Here is a 17,804-nt window from a genome sequence, read left to right on the forward strand (position 1 = left end):
AGAACCCGGTGTGCCGGCGCCGCAAGGCGGAGGATTAGCCTGTTGAGCCACGGCGCCGGCCAGTTAATCCAGTTTTAATATGAAAAGATGTACAGTGGTAAACCACCTACTGCAGCAGCCATGAATGATGTATTTAAAAATTGTAAGCTCTTGGAAGACTGTATTTACCTGCTATTGCAATATAGAGTACTTTGACATACTCCTGGGAACTGTACAGTAACTTGGTTTACTAACAAAAGTTGTGAATAAAACTGTGAAGCTAGAAGAGAGGATTTCTGGGATTTACTAGAAAAAATGTGATTTTAATATTGCTATTTTCCTTCTTTTACTATAATTTTCCCTTCATGTTCCCCAGATTAATGTAAGTAAGCACACATGCACACTCACATACACACACTGTTACTGCAAGGGGAGATTCTGTAAGTGTCTGTGGTCCCGTTGACTCAAATGTTGTAATCTTTATTAGAAAAATATATAGATGTGTATTTTTTTAAGATATTGGCTTTTTCCAGTAAGCTATCATGTTTAATGTACACTGAAAAGTTTTAATATTATAGGTTAAAATCTCCTTAATTGTTCCCTTGTACTTGCTTGCCAAGGGTGAATGAGAGAATATGGCTGCTTCCCCCAGACTGCCTGACCTTGGCATCCACATAAAGCGTCATTGTTTTCAAAATGAAGGGTGCTTAATTGTTCCCTTTTTTTGTATTCTGTAGGTCTCATAACAACAAACTGCAGTCTACAGCTTCTTAAAGTTCAGCGTGTTAATCTAACACAAAACACAGCAAGAGTCTGGTTGTCTGAACTATTTTAATTAAGGAGCCAGATGTTTTTAGTCAGGTTATCCTGACAAGACGTGACCTATGCTTCGTTTATATTGGTCCTAACAGTCCAGTTATATTCTTGGCCAATTTTGTCCAACGGACAAGGGAAAAAGCAAAGTCAACGACACCATTATCTTGTCAAGATCAAATGGTTTTACTATTGTGGCAGAAGCGGGAAAACTTTGTTTATTTGAAAAAAAAAAAAAAAAAAGAAAGCAAGAAAAAAAGATACTATGGGGTCAAGTGTAACTCCATGGAAGTGCCACGTCTGCTCTTCAGTGAAGAAGCTGGCTTAGAGTCTCACAGGAAACTTTGGACTGTATTTATTTATTGTTGCAAAAAAGACGCTTTTTTATTGCTGCCCTCATTTGTCAGCTAATTATTTTTTCTTAAAAGATCCAGCCCCGGTTACATGTAATCCATCCTGTATCGTATCATGATTCCTGTAGGTAAAAGTACAAGACGACCTCTAGATGTCTTTTCTTTCTATGAAAGGAGCTGCTATGTACACATGTGCACACACACACAACTGGGAATCAACAATGAGTTTATTGTTCATGGTAGATAAAAATTAAGCTTGCATAAAGGTTGGGCTAAGCGGTCCTGGACTACAGACTCTGTTGCCTTGAATATACCAGTACCATTTGTCATTTACTCTGCACCAGGCTAAAATGAGTAAAATCTATTTGAAGGTATCTTGTTTGTAAACATTTGTCAGATTCTAATTTTTTCTTTTTGTATTAAAATTCAACTATGGATGTATATGAAACAAAATAAATGGAGATCCTTTTTCTCCCACAGCTGGAGGTGTCTGAGTGTGCGCTAATGCTTATCTGTAAGCCTTTGTGGGGAGGGGGCCGCAGGTGGAGAGAGGCAGGAGAACCCACTGGCCCTGGGCTTCTCAGGACAGTGGCCGCCCTTCATCTTTCATTCCCAGTCCATCGTCCTCACGGCAGAGAAAAATGTCCAGGGGTGCTCATCCTGTCGCATCACTGCTCATGCTGACCATCACGGTGATGTGACACAACGTGCATTGCCCTCATCTCCATCCTGTGACGCCACACAGCCACTTAGCTGTCAGGAAGGACATGTTTCAGACGTCCTCCTTTTTGTATTTTCTGTTTGTTGGTTGAGTTTGTGGTTTGTTTCTTTGTTCCACAAAAGGACAAGTAGTGTCAGCAGTAGGGAAAAATATGGGAACAGCAGAGGAACGTGTGTTTTGCATGTCTTTCCTTGCAGTGTTCTGACTTGCGTGCTGTACTGCCGCACTGTAGCAATAGCCTCTGTGAAATCCTCCATAGTTGGAGTATGCAGCTTTGCAAAACTTTACCTAGATTTTGCACTGATTCATGTTAGCTCTGTCCTGTCGACTTCCAGGATTGATCAGATCATTGTTTTTAAAAGTTTCCTTCTGTTTAACGTTGCCCTGCTATGCAAAATCTTTCTAGGACCATAGTTTCTTAAAGGTTAATGACGTTGCTACAGTTCCCGATTCTTTCTTATGACTACAGGCTCAGGTGTACAGGTTATTCTGGGTTAATTTTATCTAACGACGCCCATTCCTTTTTGTACATAAAGATATCACTTAAATCTATGCTTACAAACTAAAGAGACTAATTGCTCAATATGAACACATAGAAGCAAAGTTTTTGCTTAAAATGGAATTAAAGATAGGTTATTTTGTCCTTTTCATTTTTAAAAGTTGTTACATATTGTATGCACTGTGCTGATGCAAGAATTCTACATTTTAATGAATTATAAAGTTATTCTGCATCTCATCACGTCACAGTATTTCTGTACTATTTATTCATATATATATATAAATATATATGGGCTTAATCATTTAAAACTTGTCGCGGCAAGGACTTTCCTACCTGTAGGCAATAGATTGCTATGTTTTTAACAAATTGTTGCAAATTCTAAACAGCAATTCTTTTTGTACGTAATAGGACATTTCATCCTAGAAAAAATAAAGTAATGTTTTTGACATTGGATTTGGTGCAGTTTCTAATGAAACAATGGTTGCTTGGTTGGTTGATATATTTTCTGTAGCTGTTGGCATTGCCAAATTGTACAAAGGTAAATTTTATGGAGATCTCAAGACTAGGAAGATGTTAATTTCCTATGTGTATTTAATGGTATAAAGGCTTTTGCAATTTCTATCACCATATAAATACCTAAAGACATTTTATAGTTTTATCAACTACAGAGCTTTAGTCTTTGGAAAGTAATTTTTTGAAAAACATTCATTCTTATTTGAAAAGCTGCTTTTCTATGCGGATCCTTTGACAAGCACCTGATATACAGCGAGATGCACCTGTGGGGAGAGCTGTTCCGCTTTCAGTAATCCACGTAGTGTGATGCACATTTGTGATACTGTCAAGATGTTTCTAACCCAGTCTCTGGGCCTGTAAATACCTGGTTTGCATCAGTAGGTTTCCTTGACTAAGTATTTTCCATGTTTGTTATGCTTCGTCCACCAAGTTCACAATCTTTGAAACCATTTCATAAAAAGTATTTTCATAATATTCTTAGGGCTTTTTTCTCTTAGCCATATTCTGCAGGATTTGCTTTTCATTATCCTGCAGTAGGTTAAAAAAAAATTGTGAACTTTGGGGGATATTTTCTAAAGGAAAACACGTAATTTACCTTTTTATATTTCGAGTGGCCTGGAGTGTTGTGTGGAGACACTGAGATTTGCTGTGTTTGTAACCTACCTTCCTAGAATCTGCAAATAAAAGTTCTTTCCCTGTTTCTGTTCATTTCTGTTAGACAGATCCCCTGCCTCTTTGTGTTTCTGATATTAAAGAATCGGCTTGGTTGGTGGCCTTTGAAAAAAACTCTTCACTTTTCAGACCGCGTTGGAGAGAGCCACAGGGGTATGACAGCCTCTCTCGGATGTCAAACCCTTACAGTGAGAATGGGGTATCTCGTGGCTTAGAAGTACTTGTGTGGGGGCGAGGGGCAGCAGTGAGTATTTTTTTAAATAATTTGCAATTCAGGCCGGTGCCGTGCTCAACAGGCTAATCCTCCGCCTTGCGGCGCCGGCACACCGGGTTCTAGTCCCGGTTGGGGCACCGATCCTGTAACGGTTGCCCCTCTTCCAGGCCAGCTCTCTGCTGTGGCCAGGGAGTGCAGTGGAGGATGGCCCAAGTGCTTGGACTCTGCACCCCATGGGAGACCAGGATAAGCACCTGGCTCCTGCCATCGGAACAGCGCGGTGCGCTGGCCACAGTGCGCTACCGCGGCGGCCATTGGAGGGTGAACCAACGGCAAAAAGGAAGACCTTTCTCTCTGTCTCTCTCTCACTGTCCACTCTGCCTGTCAAAAAAAAATAATAATAATTTGCAATTCTGAGGTGCTTCTGGAAACTTAGATTTGAGATACGGAAAAAACACTTTAAGTCACACTCCCTGTTTGGACTAAATTCAGCTAAAAGAAATAAGCTGAATTTTTAAGATAATGAAGTCCTGTTTTTGTAACTCGCTGCTTGCTCAAGTATGTCTTGGAATTGAGGTTCTGCGTTAGGCAGCAGGTCAGTTTTTAAGTGTTGCATACATGGGTGCTTGGCCAACCTTAAAAATGAATTCAAGAGAACTATGAACGGTAGCTGCTACCCAAACAAGTGTGTGTGTTCTGTAGACCTTTGCCTACCAAAAGAAAAGTGCATTTTCCTCCCAGAATTCTGAAGTAATAGCTTAACCATTGAACTGCTGGTGACTCTCCCTTGAAGGCAGCAGGTATTTTATTGACGAGAGGCCATTATGTGTGCCCACAGACAAGGCACTGTAATGTGTGTCGAGTGCAAACTGTGCTTAAAAAAAGAAAAGTCCTTCTCTATGACAGGAGAATTAGAAACTATGATCAATGGGTTCATGGGTTCCCTAAGATTTCCTATAGGACTGAAGATTGTATCAGAAGTCCTGGCTAGGCTGAGCAGGGAAGTCCCCAGCCCGTTCTTCACGCCTCCCGTGTACACCCCGGCACCTGCTGCTGCTCCACCTCACTCAGCCAGCCCTTGGAGACCTGGCCTAGAAGGAGGGCCCAGCTTTTATCCTGGTGGTTTCTGAACAGTCTGTGTGTGTCCTGCCAGGGTGTTCCTAGACAGGAGCTCCCAAATACCCACAAATCACGGCTCTGGCACAACAAGCCAAACCCTAACCCTAACCCTCAAGTTTATAGGAAAGTGATTTTGTTTTCCTCTTTAAAACCAGTGCGCTGTATAATTTTTTATGCCGTGACATCTGATCACCCAGTCAGCAATCTGTTTGGTAACTTTCTCCAGCATGCTTCTCAGGGTCACCACCCAGCCTTTTGGTATCGAAAATTCAGCTTTGACTTTGGTCATTGCCACGATTTTATCCCTGAGTTAACATTAGAGAAAACTCAACTCTGCAGCAGCTACACACTCCACTACCAGTAGTTTATGTAGTAACGCAGTTGGTTCCCAAGAAGCAGTTCTCGTAAAATTTTTAATGAGGTTGGACAAGACTCATGTTTTGGATCAATTTCTCTAAAAATCCCTCAGCAGTACTTTCCCTCCTAATAGGACCTCTAGACTTTATTTTACTAAATGCACCTCATGTTTGGAGCCAATGAGGTGACAGCAGATGTTACAACTCCGGCAGCTGCTACTTGCTTCCCTGCACCGTGCTTGTGTGTGGCTTGGTCCCTGTGCATCGTCAGCCTCTGGGCTGTGCACTTTCTCTTGCCCCCAGCAGCAGTCTTCAGCCATGCAGTTAACCCAAGGACAGCTCTGTCTCCCGAAAAAAAAAAATCTGTAGTGTGCTTGCGGGCTCAAGGATAGCATCAGTATTAAATGGCTAGCGAGCACATCTACTTCAGACCGGTCGGAAAACGGAACATTCGCTTGCTTGTGTGCTGGCATTGTTGAATACTGACTGGGGGGGGGGAGGCTGTTTGTTTTCTGGAGTACATCTGAGAAAGGCTTTTCCTCAAATTGTTGAGGTTTGGTGAAGCTAAAAAAAAAAAAGTACATCCAAGATCAGACTTCTAAGCAAGGTTTACTGCTTTACAAACATGGCACTTGGTCTTCATTGTGCAATGACATCAGATACACCCAGGATACATTTAGCATAGGAATAGCTGCCCTAAGCTACTAGGAGCAGGAAGGCATTGGGGAGGCAAACTGTGTCATGTCTTGGTGCCTCAGGAGCACTTGGTTTGAGTGATACTGGAATTGAGCCCCTTAGGACTGACTGTTCAAATGTAAAATTTTAGTATTTGTCCTGGACTCTGCGCTTACCCACACCATGTACAGAACTTAAAATGCGATGGTTTGAATATAAAAGTTGGTTTGATTCATGATGTAAGCTATCCAAAGTTGTATATTTCAATTCAAGAAATGTATGTGTGTGTGCGTGTGTGTGCGAACCATTTCTACTGAAGAGTTGGCATTAAATTAAAATAATTTAAACACTTGACATGACGCCGTGATCTGTTAGCTGGACGGATCGCAGCGCAGCCGCGGGACCGCTGGGTGGCGGGGCCGGGCCGCCGGGCTCGGGAAGCCGCGGTTCTACGTGCGGTGCCTGCGGGTGGGGACCCCGGGCCGGGAGGGCGGAGGCCGCCGTGAGTCACGGGCACTGGGCGAGAGCCGCGCCCTGGACGCGCCCGGCCCGCCGGCGGTTGAACCTCTTCGCGTAGCCGCTGCCGGTGCCCAGCAGCCCGTCTCCCGGCCGCAGGCGCCCTCGCAGGACCTGCAGCAGGGCTGCGGGCAGCTGCCGCCTCTTGTGGTAGATGTGGCCCATCACGATGTACCTGCTGCCTGCACAGAACAAGAGGGGGTCAGTGCCACCGCGCCTCCCGGGCCGCCCGACACGGGGCAGGGCCGGCACCCCGAGCTGCCCTCCGGCCGAGTGCCCAGGCCCCGTGCCACCCTCGGGGCAGCCTGCGGCGCGCGGGGGTCACCGGATCAGTCGCAGTACCAGGCTTCAGCTCTGGGCACGGCTTCGGGCAGCCGGAGACGTCCAGGGCGAGGATGTGCACGCGGAGGAAAACCCCGTCGGGAGCGACGTACAGGCGGCTCAGCTTGTACAGCCCGCCGCGGTCCGCCAGCAGCGTCACCAGCCGGACGCCCGTGCCCAGCTCGTCCACGTCGTGCACGATCCCGTTCACGGCTGCTTTCCAGAAGGGGCGAGAGGACAGAGCGTGGCTCGGACCCGGGCCGCGGCCCCCGCGGGCGGGCGGGCGGACGGGCGGGGGGCGGGGGTCCGGCTCACCGAACTCGCTGGCGCAGAAGGCCTCGCGCTCGTCCGCGTCCGCCCGGCAGGCGCGCGCGCAGGGCTCGGGCTCGGGGTCGCTCCGCGGCGGCGGCGGCGGCGCGGGCGCGGGCCCCGGGGGCGGGGCGGCGGCGCGCGGCCGGTTGGGGTGGGCGTGGCCGTCGGGGGCCTCGGCGGCGCGCCGCGCGGCCGGGAAGCGCAGGGCCCGGGCGCGCGCGCGCCGCGGCGACGGGCGGTTGTCTGCCTGCGCGAGGCGCGGGGCCGGCGGGCCGGCGGGCGCGCGCGTGGCCTCCCGGAAGCCGGCCCGGTTCTCGGCGGGGGGCGGGGCCTTATGGCGGCGGGGGGCGGGCCAGGCGCGGGGGGCGGTGTCCGCCGCGCGCGGCCGCCGGGGGGCTGCGGGGCCCGGCGTGTGCTCGGCGCCCCGGACGCCGCTGGGGCCGGGCCTTCTGTGGTGAGGCGGCGACGCTGTGAGGAGAGAGCCGGGGCGGCCGTCAGGGGCGGGGGGCGCGGCGCCGGGAGACCCCCGCGGGCACCTGGCGGGAGCGCCCGTGGGCTGAGGCCAGGAGACCCCCACGCGGCGTGCGAGCGGAGCGGGCGCAGGGGCCCCCCCAGGAGCCGGGCCCACCAGGACAGGGGCCTTTGCGGGTCCCACAGCCCTGTGTTGCTGCGACAACCCTGGTTCAAGAACTCGCTCTGCCCCTCCGTTCGTATCCGTCTACACCGAGAGCTGTAGATGCGGGCGTGGCTGTGTGAACACCCGCCTTTTTTGCTGTTTACAGTTTGTAGAGAAAGTGCGGAGAGCAGGCCCGGGGTGGGGGAACGTCTCGGTTACAGGTCCTCCGGGTGGTGGAGCGCCCCCCACCACGAACTACTCGGTTTTGCCATCCGTGTTTGCACTGTCATCGCGGGCTCTGCGAGTGGGTTTTTCATCCGCCTTCTTGGACACCAGGTCCTGGCACACCACGGCGAAGAGCGGCTTGGCAAGCCGGGCCGGGAGGCGCAGGCCCCTGGCTGCGTATAAAAGCACACATGGCTCACGACCCCCCGACACACACACACACACACACACACACGGTAGTGGAGCAACAATAATAATAACAAATAACCATTCGAAGGGGGTGGCGCGAGGACTAGCTTTTTAAATGATTACCCCGTCTGGGCAGCCTGCAGACTGGTTGGCGCGCGGCCTGGAAGCGGGGCCCGGCTCCAAGCCCGGTCCGCGCGGTCACGTCCCCCTTTGCGGGGGTCGCAGTGCAGGCACCCGAGCCCCAAGACCGCGCCTGGCGGTGTTGCGGCTTGGCAACACTTCCCTGAAGGCGCTTTGTCCTGCCACACTGATCTCTAACATCAGCTTTGGCCCGGCGGCGCTAGCTGGGGAGGATTCGTGGTTTTTTGGGTGATTTTTTTTTTTTTTTTTTTTTTTTTTTTTTTTTTTTTTTTGCAAAGAGGCTGGATCTGACTCCGCGGCTGCACGGTTCCCAGCGGAATAAAGTCCTGGTGGACATCCAGGCTCTGGCTGTCCACGGCTGACCTCGCAACTGCTTCCCATTGATGCCACCATCTGTTGTCACAGGCAAGACCGCCTGATATGTGGGTGAAATGCCACCGGAGCCGGTCCATTTCCATGTGGGAAAAGAACCTCAATTGCCCCGCGACGTGCGGAAGCTGCTTTTCCCAGAGAGGGTGAAGCCAAAGGAACACCCCAGTGGGAGCAGAAACAAAAACAAAAAAACCCACAAAAAAACGCGAGCGCCTGAGTTCTGTCCCCGCAGCGGCTGCGTTCCGCGAGCTGCAGGAAATGTGCGCGCGGATCCGCCGGGCGGGACCCCCGGCTCAGGTGTCCCCGGGCCGGCCGCGGGGCCGGGGGTCCCCGCTGCGCCCCGCGAGCCCGGCCCGCGCCACGACACCCCTTTGGCCACCGTCCCTCCCCTACCACGGAGCAAACTACTTAACATGCAAAGTTTTCCGCAGCCGGCCTGGCTCGCCGGCGGTCGTCGCAGACGGCGAGGGGGCATCGTTCTCCGAAAACGCGGAGGGGACACGGAATCCTGGAGACACGTTCCGCTCCTTTCCAACGCGAACGCTGACCCGGAGTCTGCTCTGCAGGCGCGGACCGTGGCGCGCTCTCCCCGGTCCGCCGCAGGTCCCAGCCGCCCTCCCGGGGCTCTGCATTCCGGCCACCTTACCTTTCCTTTCCAGCCCCGGGGCCTCGGGGGCTGATCCCACGAGCAAACAGAGAAGCCACAGAGCCCGAGCTGTCATTGCGGCAGGCAGGGTTCCCGGGCTCTCACACCCGGCCTGGGCTCGCGCTCGCCGGCTCTCCCCCCACCCGCGCTCATGCTAATGAGGGGCAGCCAGCGGGGAAACCGGACTCAGGAGCGGACCATTGAACAAAACCGAGCTGCAGGGAGCACATGGCCGCTCCGAGTCGTCCGTGGGGTCGTGCGCCCCGGGAGCTTCGCGTCTCAGCTGTGCGCCTGGGCGGGTCTGCGAGGCCGGGAAGGGATTGAAGGCACTGGGGGCCGCGGGACGGGGTCGGGGGAGTCCGCAATGGGGACGTCTTTCAGACGAAGCCAGCGCACCCCGGAGTGGCAGCCAACTCCCAGAAAGTTACTGCCTCCTAGGGTTGGCGACACTGTCATCACACCACGTGAGGCTCTTCCAAAAGTTCATGAAAATGTTTCTGGGATTTTAAAAAAACGTGGATGGGTTTCAAAACTCTGCACCAAAATAAGCCTATCTTTTGGTTCCATTTTCCATGATCTGAAGTCCTCTTGCATATACCATACAGCTATGCCAGGACCAGAGAACAGAACCCTCAGCAAAAAAGGTTTTCTATTCCTCTCCTCCCCTCCCCTCCCCTCCCCTCCCCTCCCCTCCCCTCCCCTCCCTTCTCCTCTCCTCTTCTCTCCTCTCCTCTCCTCTCCTCTCCTCTCCTCTCCTCTCCTCCCCTTCCCCTCCCCCTCCTCCTCCTCCTCCTTCTTCTTCCTCTCTCTCTCTCTCTCTCTCATTGAAATTCCTGTTGAGTGACCAGATGCACGAATCCACACTGCCCGGTGTAAAACACCTTTCATCGATCTCCCTGGTGAGGAGGATGGCTCATCTCAAGAAAGGTAGATTTTCTCAGGAAGGTGGACTCACTTCGTCCTGACCGCCTGCCTCCTGGAGACAGCGCTGTGGACTGGGCCTGTGCTAAGGGTCCCTTTCCCGGACTGCACAGAAACAGCATTCACCCCGGGGAAAATCAGCTCACCAGGGTGCAACCTCAGCAACGCACACCTCGGGCCCTCCGCTTCGGATCCAGAGGAAGTACAAGGTACAAGCCAGCAGACAGAGTGAAAAACAAAAAGAAAAACCCTCTGGTGCCCCCAAAACTCGTGTCTCAAAAGTCACAGTGCTGGTGAACCGGCTGGGGCAGGGGGATCTTGCCGACAAAGACTCGGTGGTGAGAAGGCCACACTCCACAGCTTTGGACGTCTTCAGAGGAGCTAAGGATGGCAGCCACCCACACAGCAAAACAGCTGTTATACTATGTACTTCAAGTAGTTCATGGAACATAGAATTTTGTTTTTTAAAATCCAGCATGATTATTTTACAATAAGCATTTCCCAAGAACTTCTAAAAAAAAGACAACTTATTTGAAAGGCAGAGAAAGAGAGAAATCTTCCATCCACTGGTTCATTCCCCTAAATGTCTGCCACTCCCCCAAATGCCTGGGCCAGGCTGAAGCCAAGAGCCAAGACCTCCATCTGGGACTCCTACGTGGGAGGCAGGGGCCCGAGGACGTGTACCATCATCTGCTGCCTTCCCAGGCGCATCACCAGGGAGCTGCATCCACAGTAGAACAGCCGGGAATGGAACCAGCGCTCCACACACTGCACCACAACGCCTCCCCTCCAAGGGCTGCCTGAAGGTGCCTTGCACGGTGTGAAAGTACCCATAGGTAGGAGCTACGAAGTGGCCAGGTTGATGTCAACAAAGAATGTTCTTACAATCAAGATCTTCAAGAAAGCTGACTGCTTTGGGGGGCAGGGGGGAGTGGAAAAGAGCTTCCGGTCACCTGGAGCATCCACCAGGGAGAACAGCAGAGACGCTGTAGAGTGGGTTCCCACAGCACACATGCTGTGCTTGGAGGGGTCCAGCGAGCAAACAGGATGCTGGAAGGTGACACCTGGCTCTGGAGTCTGGTCCTCCGCTGCCCACAGTGGATCAGCTCCATGGAACCCCGATCACGAAAAACAGATGCATAAACCCATACCATCCGCCCCTCTGCTATGGGGAGGGCCAGCGTGGAGGTGACTGGGAGGTCTGATTGCCAGTCAGACACGTGCCTGCTGCACGCTAAACTCACGCTGCAGCTGAAGGAAGAGGCTGACCTTCCCTCATGTGGGCATCAAAGCAGGGCTTGTGCACAGGACCAGATCAACCCTGGACACTGCATGGACCCGGGCCCTCTTAATGGATGTCCTTGGAGCCCCCTTCTCTCACAGGAGCTTTCTTTAAGCCCAGTGGAGAAATATTAATTAGGCTGAAGCTACAACTACATCTCCGATGGAACCTTCCTGACATGACATTCAAGTCATCCAGATCCAATCTGGGTGTTCCCGGAACTCCTCTGTTATGGGAGAGGCAGAGAGCAGCCGGAGGGTGCCCAGGGCTTCCAGGACGGCACCAGCTGGAATAGGCTTGGGCAGCGTGTAGCTTGCAGGCTCAGAAGCCACATAAACAGTGGAAGGCACGGAGTTCAGATATATGGATTGGGCCGGTGTGTGGTGTAGTGGGCTCCAGTGCATTTGGGCACCGGTTCTAGTCCCGGCTGCTCCACTTTCAATCCAGCTCTCTGCTATGGCCCAGGAAAGCAGTAGAAGATGGCCCAAGTCTTTGGGCCCCTGCACCTACGTGGGAGACACAGAAGAAGCTCCTGGCTTTGGATCGGTGCAGCTCCAGCCATTGTGACAAATTGAGGAGTGAACCAGCAGATGGAAGACCTCTCTCTCTCTGCCTCTCCTTCTCTCTCTGCAAAACTCTGACTTTCAAGTAAATAAATAAATCTTAAAAAACAAAACAAAACAAAAAAAAACCACGGATCTAGGTAGCGATCTCTTTCCACAAACAAGCCACAGGAAAAGCCAGATTGTCACAGGGTGCTTGGCAATGGAACCGGAGCAGAGGCAGGTTGTTGTGTGCCTGGGATGTTTACTGGTGTTGGCTTCCCGTAGCCTCACTGGTTTCCTGGCATGGAGCTTCTAAAAACCCTTGGGACTTCCCAAGTGATAGACACATCTTTATTAGGCGTGGGCGTCCTGGGGTCACGCCTGGTTCATGTGGAGAGCCCTTGATAGCTGTCCATTTGCCCATTTCCTGTTGCTATAACAAAATACCTGAGGCTGGACACTTACAAAGAAAATGGGTTATTTCACTCCCAGTTGTGGAGGCCTCATTTGCTGGGAATCTGGTGAGGGAATCCTGGCACCTGGGGAGTGCATGGCCAGACAGGAGGCCAGTCTTGCTTCTCTGTATCAACCCACACTTGCAGGAACAAACAGGGTTCCCGAAGAAACACATTCATTCTGGGTTCCATAGGAAACACATGAATTCTTTCTGAAGGCAGTGCCCCCATTCACTCAATCACTCCCCGCCCCTAGACTCCACCACCTCCCAACATCACCACAGTGAGGACCAAGCTTCCAACACGTGAACCCTTGGGGACACACGCAAATCATGTCCACGCCACAGCAGAGCGAGGACTTGCCATCAGCAGGACCAAGCAGGTGGGGACTCTGGCCCAGCGAAGAGAGGAGGCTGGGGATCGAGTTCAGTCATGGGTCCAAGGAGTCCTCAGGCATGCCTAGTTAACAACAGAATCTCTGGGCAGAGATTGGACAGATGTTCCTGTGGGAAGCCTGCACCCTGGAGAGGCAGAGAGGACAGAGAGATCGGCAGAGGTTCCTGCTGGTGAACAGAGTAACATTCTCGACGGGGACATGCCGTGACCCACAGCAGGAGGACACAGAAGCTCCACACTGAGAACGCTGCCCCGCGTGTCTCTCCATCTGACTGCTTCTGATCCACACCCTCTGGTAAAGCTGTCGTCACACAGCAGTGCCCCTCTGAGAGCTGGGAGTCATGCCAGAGAAGGACCAGACCTGACGTTGCACCTGAGGACCCCAGGGGTGTGGACAGTTGGTCTACACTGAAGGCAACCTCGCTGTGGACCATGCACTGTTATTGGCTGGGGCCGCACTGGCCCTGGGTGATTAGCGCTGTTATTGAAATGCAATACCCCTGTGGGTATGGGACTACTCTGGGCAGAAACCAGAAATACCAGTCATCATGGTTGTTCAAAACGAGAACAATACAGTTGCTTTGGTTCCCATTGGGTAAGTTACAGTCGTGGTCTGGTTCTTCTCTTTCAATACCATCTTGATTGGAGCCGGGATGTCCCCAACTTCTTCCAACTTTCACAGACAGATTGACTCCCACAAGCGCTGGGCTAGGTCCTGGGACACATAGATTGCTCCCCTCAAGTGGCTCACAGACTATTCTGGGAAGTCACATTCAATGTATTGTGTTGTGTGTAACATGAAGTTGCGCCTGCTAGAGCGAAAGGCGTGGCTAACTGGAGGTGGGGCCAGGTAAAGTTTGTGGCGATAAGTCACAGACAGTGGCCCCCAGTATCTGCCAGTTCCACATCTGTGAATTCAACCAACTGCAGATAAAAAATATTCGAAAAAATTGCATCTGTACTGAACATGTACAGGTTTTTTAAAAATTAGTATTCCTTAAGTAATACTGTATGACAACTATTTACATGGCATTTACATGATATATCACAAGTGATCTAGAAATGACTTAAAGTATTCGGAAGGGGGCCTGCGTCGTGGCGGAGCAGGTAAATTCGCCTCCTGTGATGCCAGCATCCCATGTGGGTGCCAATTCATGTCCTGGCTGCTCCACTTCCCATCCAGCTCCCTGCGGGAAGACAGTGGAAGATGGCCCAAGTGTTTGGTGCCCTGCACCCACATGGGAAACCTGGATGAAGCTCCTGGCTCCATCCTGGCCCAGCCCTGGCCGTTATGGCCATTTGGGGAGTGAACCAGCGGGTTAAAGATATCTCTCTCTCTCTCTCTCTCTCTCTCTAACTCTGCCTTTCAAATAAATAAATATTTTTAAAAGTTCATGAAAATGCATATTATGAACAAACTAGGCATCATTTTTTTTGCACCAAAATAAATTTATCTTTTAATTCCATTTTCCACAAGCTGTGACATCCTGAAATGCTGGGCACTGTGAGAAAATTTGGGGCGAGAAAATTCTTCGCTGTGCATTGTGGGGCTCTGAGGAGTGTTGCTGGCTTCAGTCCAGGAGACACCAACACTGCTGCCTGTGCCCAGCTGTGGCAGCCAAAGCTGTCTCCAGACCTGGCCAAACATCTCGCAGGGGCAGAATCATGAACCAGAGTCCCGCTCTCCAGCAAGGAAAATAAATCAGCTACAACTATACAAGCAAAATGGAGATGAGGCTGGCACTGTGGGCGGGGCTCAGGCTGCCGCCCGAGTCACTGGCCAGCCCCATCTGGGCACAGGTTTGTGTCTTGGCTATTCCACTTCTGGTCCAGCTCCCTGCTAATGTGCCTGGAAAAGCAGCCGAAGATGGCCAAGCTGCACCATTGTGGGAGAGGGAGATGAAGCTCCTGATGCAGCCATTTGGGGAGTGAACCAGAGGATGGAAGAGCGCTCTCTTTCTCTCTCTCTCTCTCTCTTTCTCTCATTCTTTTAAATAAATAAATCTTAAAAATAAAAGAAAATTTATTTGAAAGGAAGAGTTAATGATGCATCAACATCGACCTATTGATTTCTTCTTTTTTTTTTTAGGACTTATTTTTATTTGAAAGGCAGAGTTATAGAGAAGCGGGGGGGGGGGGGGATCTTCCACCTGTTCGTTCACTCCCCAGATGGCCACAATGGCCAGAGCTGTACTGATCCGAAGCCAGGAGCTTCTTCCAGGTCTTCCATGCAGGTGCAGGGGCTCAAGGACTTGGGCCATCTTCTACAGCTTTCCCAGGCCACAGCGGAGAGCTGGATAGGAAGTGGAGCAGCTGGGACCCATATGGGATGCAGGCGGTGGCCCCTATTGATTTCAATCAATACAAAATTCCGTATCAGAGGACCAGTCGCATCCTGGATGATCTGCCTCTGAGCCCGCTCTCTGGCACCTTGCAAAGGATGGCTGGCTGACTTCTTCCGCGTTCCCCATCGGGCTGGGATACCAAAGCCTTGTTCCTACAGGGCCTGCATTCTTGGTCATCCGGTGTCTGGTGGGTGGCGGTGTTTTCCCATCACCACGTTTTGGCCGGGTCTGCCATGACACCCCTGTGAATCTCTCTCGGTTGCAGCCACAGCCTCCTCCCTCCACTGAGCAGCAGAGAATCCCCTACACAGGCTGGGTCCAGGAATGTGTCCACACCTCAAACAACAGCCATGGATTGCTCACAGCTCTCGGGACTGGAAGTCCAACATCGGGGGGCGGCAGGGCTGGGTTCTGGTGAGAGACCTCTTCCGGGTTTGCAGGTAGCTGCCTTCCTGCAGGGGTCTCACATGGTGGAGAGAGGAGAGCTCTGGTGTCTCCCCCTCCTCCTCCGTCAGACGCTAATCCCTCTGGACCTCATCCAGACCTGATCAGCTCCCAAAGGCCCCATGTATGCATCTGGGGACACAAACCTTCGGCCAGTGGCCCCTTTCTCTGCCCCCTACTCAGCAGCTCGAGGGACCCCGAATGGCCAGGGCCAGCCTCAGCTCCCACTTGGATGGACCCACACACATGACAGGGTTTCCTGCTTTACCTGGAGCCCTAGGGCTGGACTCACAGCAAAAAGCTCTTCCAGGGACGTGAGACCAAATAGCGGGAGGGGGCGCCCTCCTGGGCTCCTGGACCTCAGCATTCTGGGAATTTCTAAGCCCAGGAATGGCAGCACCTGCAGGAGCCCAACAGAGAGGGGAGGCACCCCCACCTGCAGAACACGTGTGTGCCCCCCTACCCCGGGAGAACCAGGCGCCGTCCGCGCGCCTCTGCCTGGTCCTTAGAACTAAAGAGTGTTTGCCTTCTGGGGGGCCCGCCTCACCTTGGAGGGGTGCCCTCTGCTGGTCGGCCCTGAGCTGCGCCGCCAGGGGCAGCCTGCGAATCCCCCCCTGCCTCCCTGGGGGTTGCTGATCTCCCAATTTATCAGGCTTCAACGTCTCCAGTTCCACTGAAGGTGATGTCTGCGTGCTGCTTCCCTCTTGTTGCTTTTGTGAGATTTCCAAGACAAATAATAAAATAAATAAATCTTTAAAATAAAAAAGAAAGTCTTGAAAATATGGACGAATACAATACAAATATTTGTATTTAGTCACACCTTTAAAAATGGAAATTCCTTGGTGCAGCGGGCAGCCCACGTGGGTGACCGTTGATGTCCCGGCTGCTCCACTTCTGAGACCCAGCTCCCGGGAAAGTGGCAGAGGACGGCCTGAGTGCTTGGACCCTTGCCGTCCCTGGGGGAGGCCCAGAAGAAGCTCCCGGCTCCTGGCTCTAGTCTGGCCCAGCCCTGGCTGTTGTGGCCATTCAGGGAGTGAGCCAGTGGGTGGAAGATCTCTCTCTCTCTTCTTTCTTTGTAACTCTGCCTTTCAATAAATACATAAGCCTTTAAAAAATAAAAGTGAAAAGTCCAAAGTGGTCAAATAAATACTAAAACCGGCCAAATACTCACTGCCTTTAGAAAAAAGGCTGCCAGTCACCCAGCAGGAGGAAGTGATTGGGAGGGGGTCCAGGATGGGGCTCTGTGCTTTGGTCTGGCCCACGGTACAAGTCTGTTCTGTCTGTGAAATTAGCGAAGTGCACTCTGTGACATGTGACTTTTCTGTGTGGATGTTATATGTTGGTAACAATTCTTTTTAAAAAAATCCCAAGTAGGGGGCCTTGTCGTGCCACAGTGGGGTAAGCAGCTGCTTGCAACAGCAGCAAACCAGCTGCTGCATTTCCAACCCAGCTCCCTGCAAATGCACCTGTTAAAAAGCAGCAGAAGATGGCCCAAGCCCTTAGGCCCCTGCCACCCGTGAGAGACCAGGAAGGAGCGCCTGGTCCTGGCTTCCACCTGGCCAGCCCCAACCATAGCAGCCATCTGGGGAGTGAAGCAGTAGATGGAAGATCTGTCTCTGCCTCTCCAATAAATAAATCTTTTTAAAAACTGGTAAGTAGTGGGGCTGACGTTGTAGTACAGGTTCGTGTTCAGTTATTCAACTTCTGGTCCAGCTCCCTGCTAATGTGCCTGGGAAAGCAGTGGAAGATGGCCCAAGTGCTTGGGCCCCTGCACCTGCATGGGAGATCCAGATGAAGCTCCTGGCTGCTGGCTTTGGCCCGGCCCAACCTGGGGCATTGCAACCATCTGGGGAGCCAGTGTCACAGGCCAGCCCCAAGCCCCAGTGAATTATTATTTCTTTACCTGGCTCAACTAAAATGAAAAGGAGGATTTTATGTAGAAACATAAACCCTACTACGGGTTCTGTCTTTGATTCTAGGTATCTCTTCCCTGGGGAGAAAGTGGGTTTCTGCACTAATCGAAAGTACCGTCACATGACGGGCCCGCAGCATAACCGTGACACGGTCTCCAGGGAACCCAGGGCTCTGCAACGTCGGTCTCCTCATGGGCCAACCTTCCTCCCTTGACAATGCCCGGGTTCCAGAATGAGGCCCTAGCTCAGTG

At 51.9% G+C, this 17,804-nt stretch overlaps 2 protein-coding genes across 14 annotated transcripts in view; one reads left to right on the top strand and one right to left on the bottom strand.

The window, feature by feature from the left end:
• Positions 1 to 1,630, top strand: part of BPTF (bromodomain PHD finger transcription factor) — a 137,847-nt gene extending 136,217 nt beyond the window's left edge. For all 12 annotated transcript variants that reach the window (XM_062174940.1, XM_062174943.1, XM_062174950.1 and 9 more), the window contains one exon: positions 717 to 1,630. In XM_062174940.1, the coding sequence (XP_062030924.1) occupies positions 717 to 753 (37 nt within the window). In that variant the 3' untranslated portion in view covers positions 754 to 1,630. The remainder of the gene's footprint in view (positions 1 to 716) is intronic.
• Positions 1,631 to 5,322: 3,692 nt separating this feature from the next.
• C18H17orf58 (chromosome 18 C17orf58 homolog) lies at positions 5,323 to 9,351 on the bottom strand. 2 transcript variants are annotated; one of them, XM_062216017.1, is made up of 4 exons: positions 9,253 to 9,351; positions 7,067 to 7,531; positions 6,773 to 6,964; positions 5,323 to 6,612 (listed from the first exon to the last, which is right to left on the bottom strand). In XM_062216017.1, exons 1-4 carry the CDS (start codon positions 9,326 to 9,328, stop codon positions 6,422 to 6,424), a joined length of 924 nt encoding a protein of 307 aa, XP_062072001.1. In that variant the 5' UTR covers positions 9,329 to 9,351; the 3' UTR covers positions 5,323 to 6,421. The 2 variants fall into 2 exon arrangements, with proteins under 2 accessions (XP_062072001.1, XP_062072002.1); XM_062216018.1 differs by having other exon boundaries at positions 6,773 to 6,967.
• Between the last annotated feature and the right edge of the window lie 8,453 nt (positions 9,352 to 17,804).

Source organism: Lepus europaeus, chromosome 18, assembly GCF_033115175.1.
Source record: "Lepus europaeus isolate LE1 chromosome 18, mLepTim1.pri, whole genome shotgun sequence".
In the NCBI taxonomy this organism is placed as follows: Eukaryota; Metazoa; Chordata; class Mammalia; order Lagomorpha; family Leporidae; genus Lepus; species Lepus europaeus.

Bases quoted from the DNA above. Each gene is read 5' to 3' on its own strand.
- C18H17orf58 (XM_062216018.1), bottom strand. From the start codon at position 9,328: ATGACAGCTCGGGCTCTGTGGCTTCTCTGTTTGCTCGTGGGATCAGCC. The intron at 7,532-9,252 runs GTAAGGTGGCCG...CTCTCCTCACAG, and splicing joins CCCGGGGCTGGAAAGGAAAG to CGTCGCCGCCTCACCACAGA. The intron at 6,968-7,066 runs GTGAGCCGGACC...CCTTCTGGAAAG, and splicing joins CTTCTGCGCCAGCGAGTTCG to CAGCCGTGAACGGGATCGTG.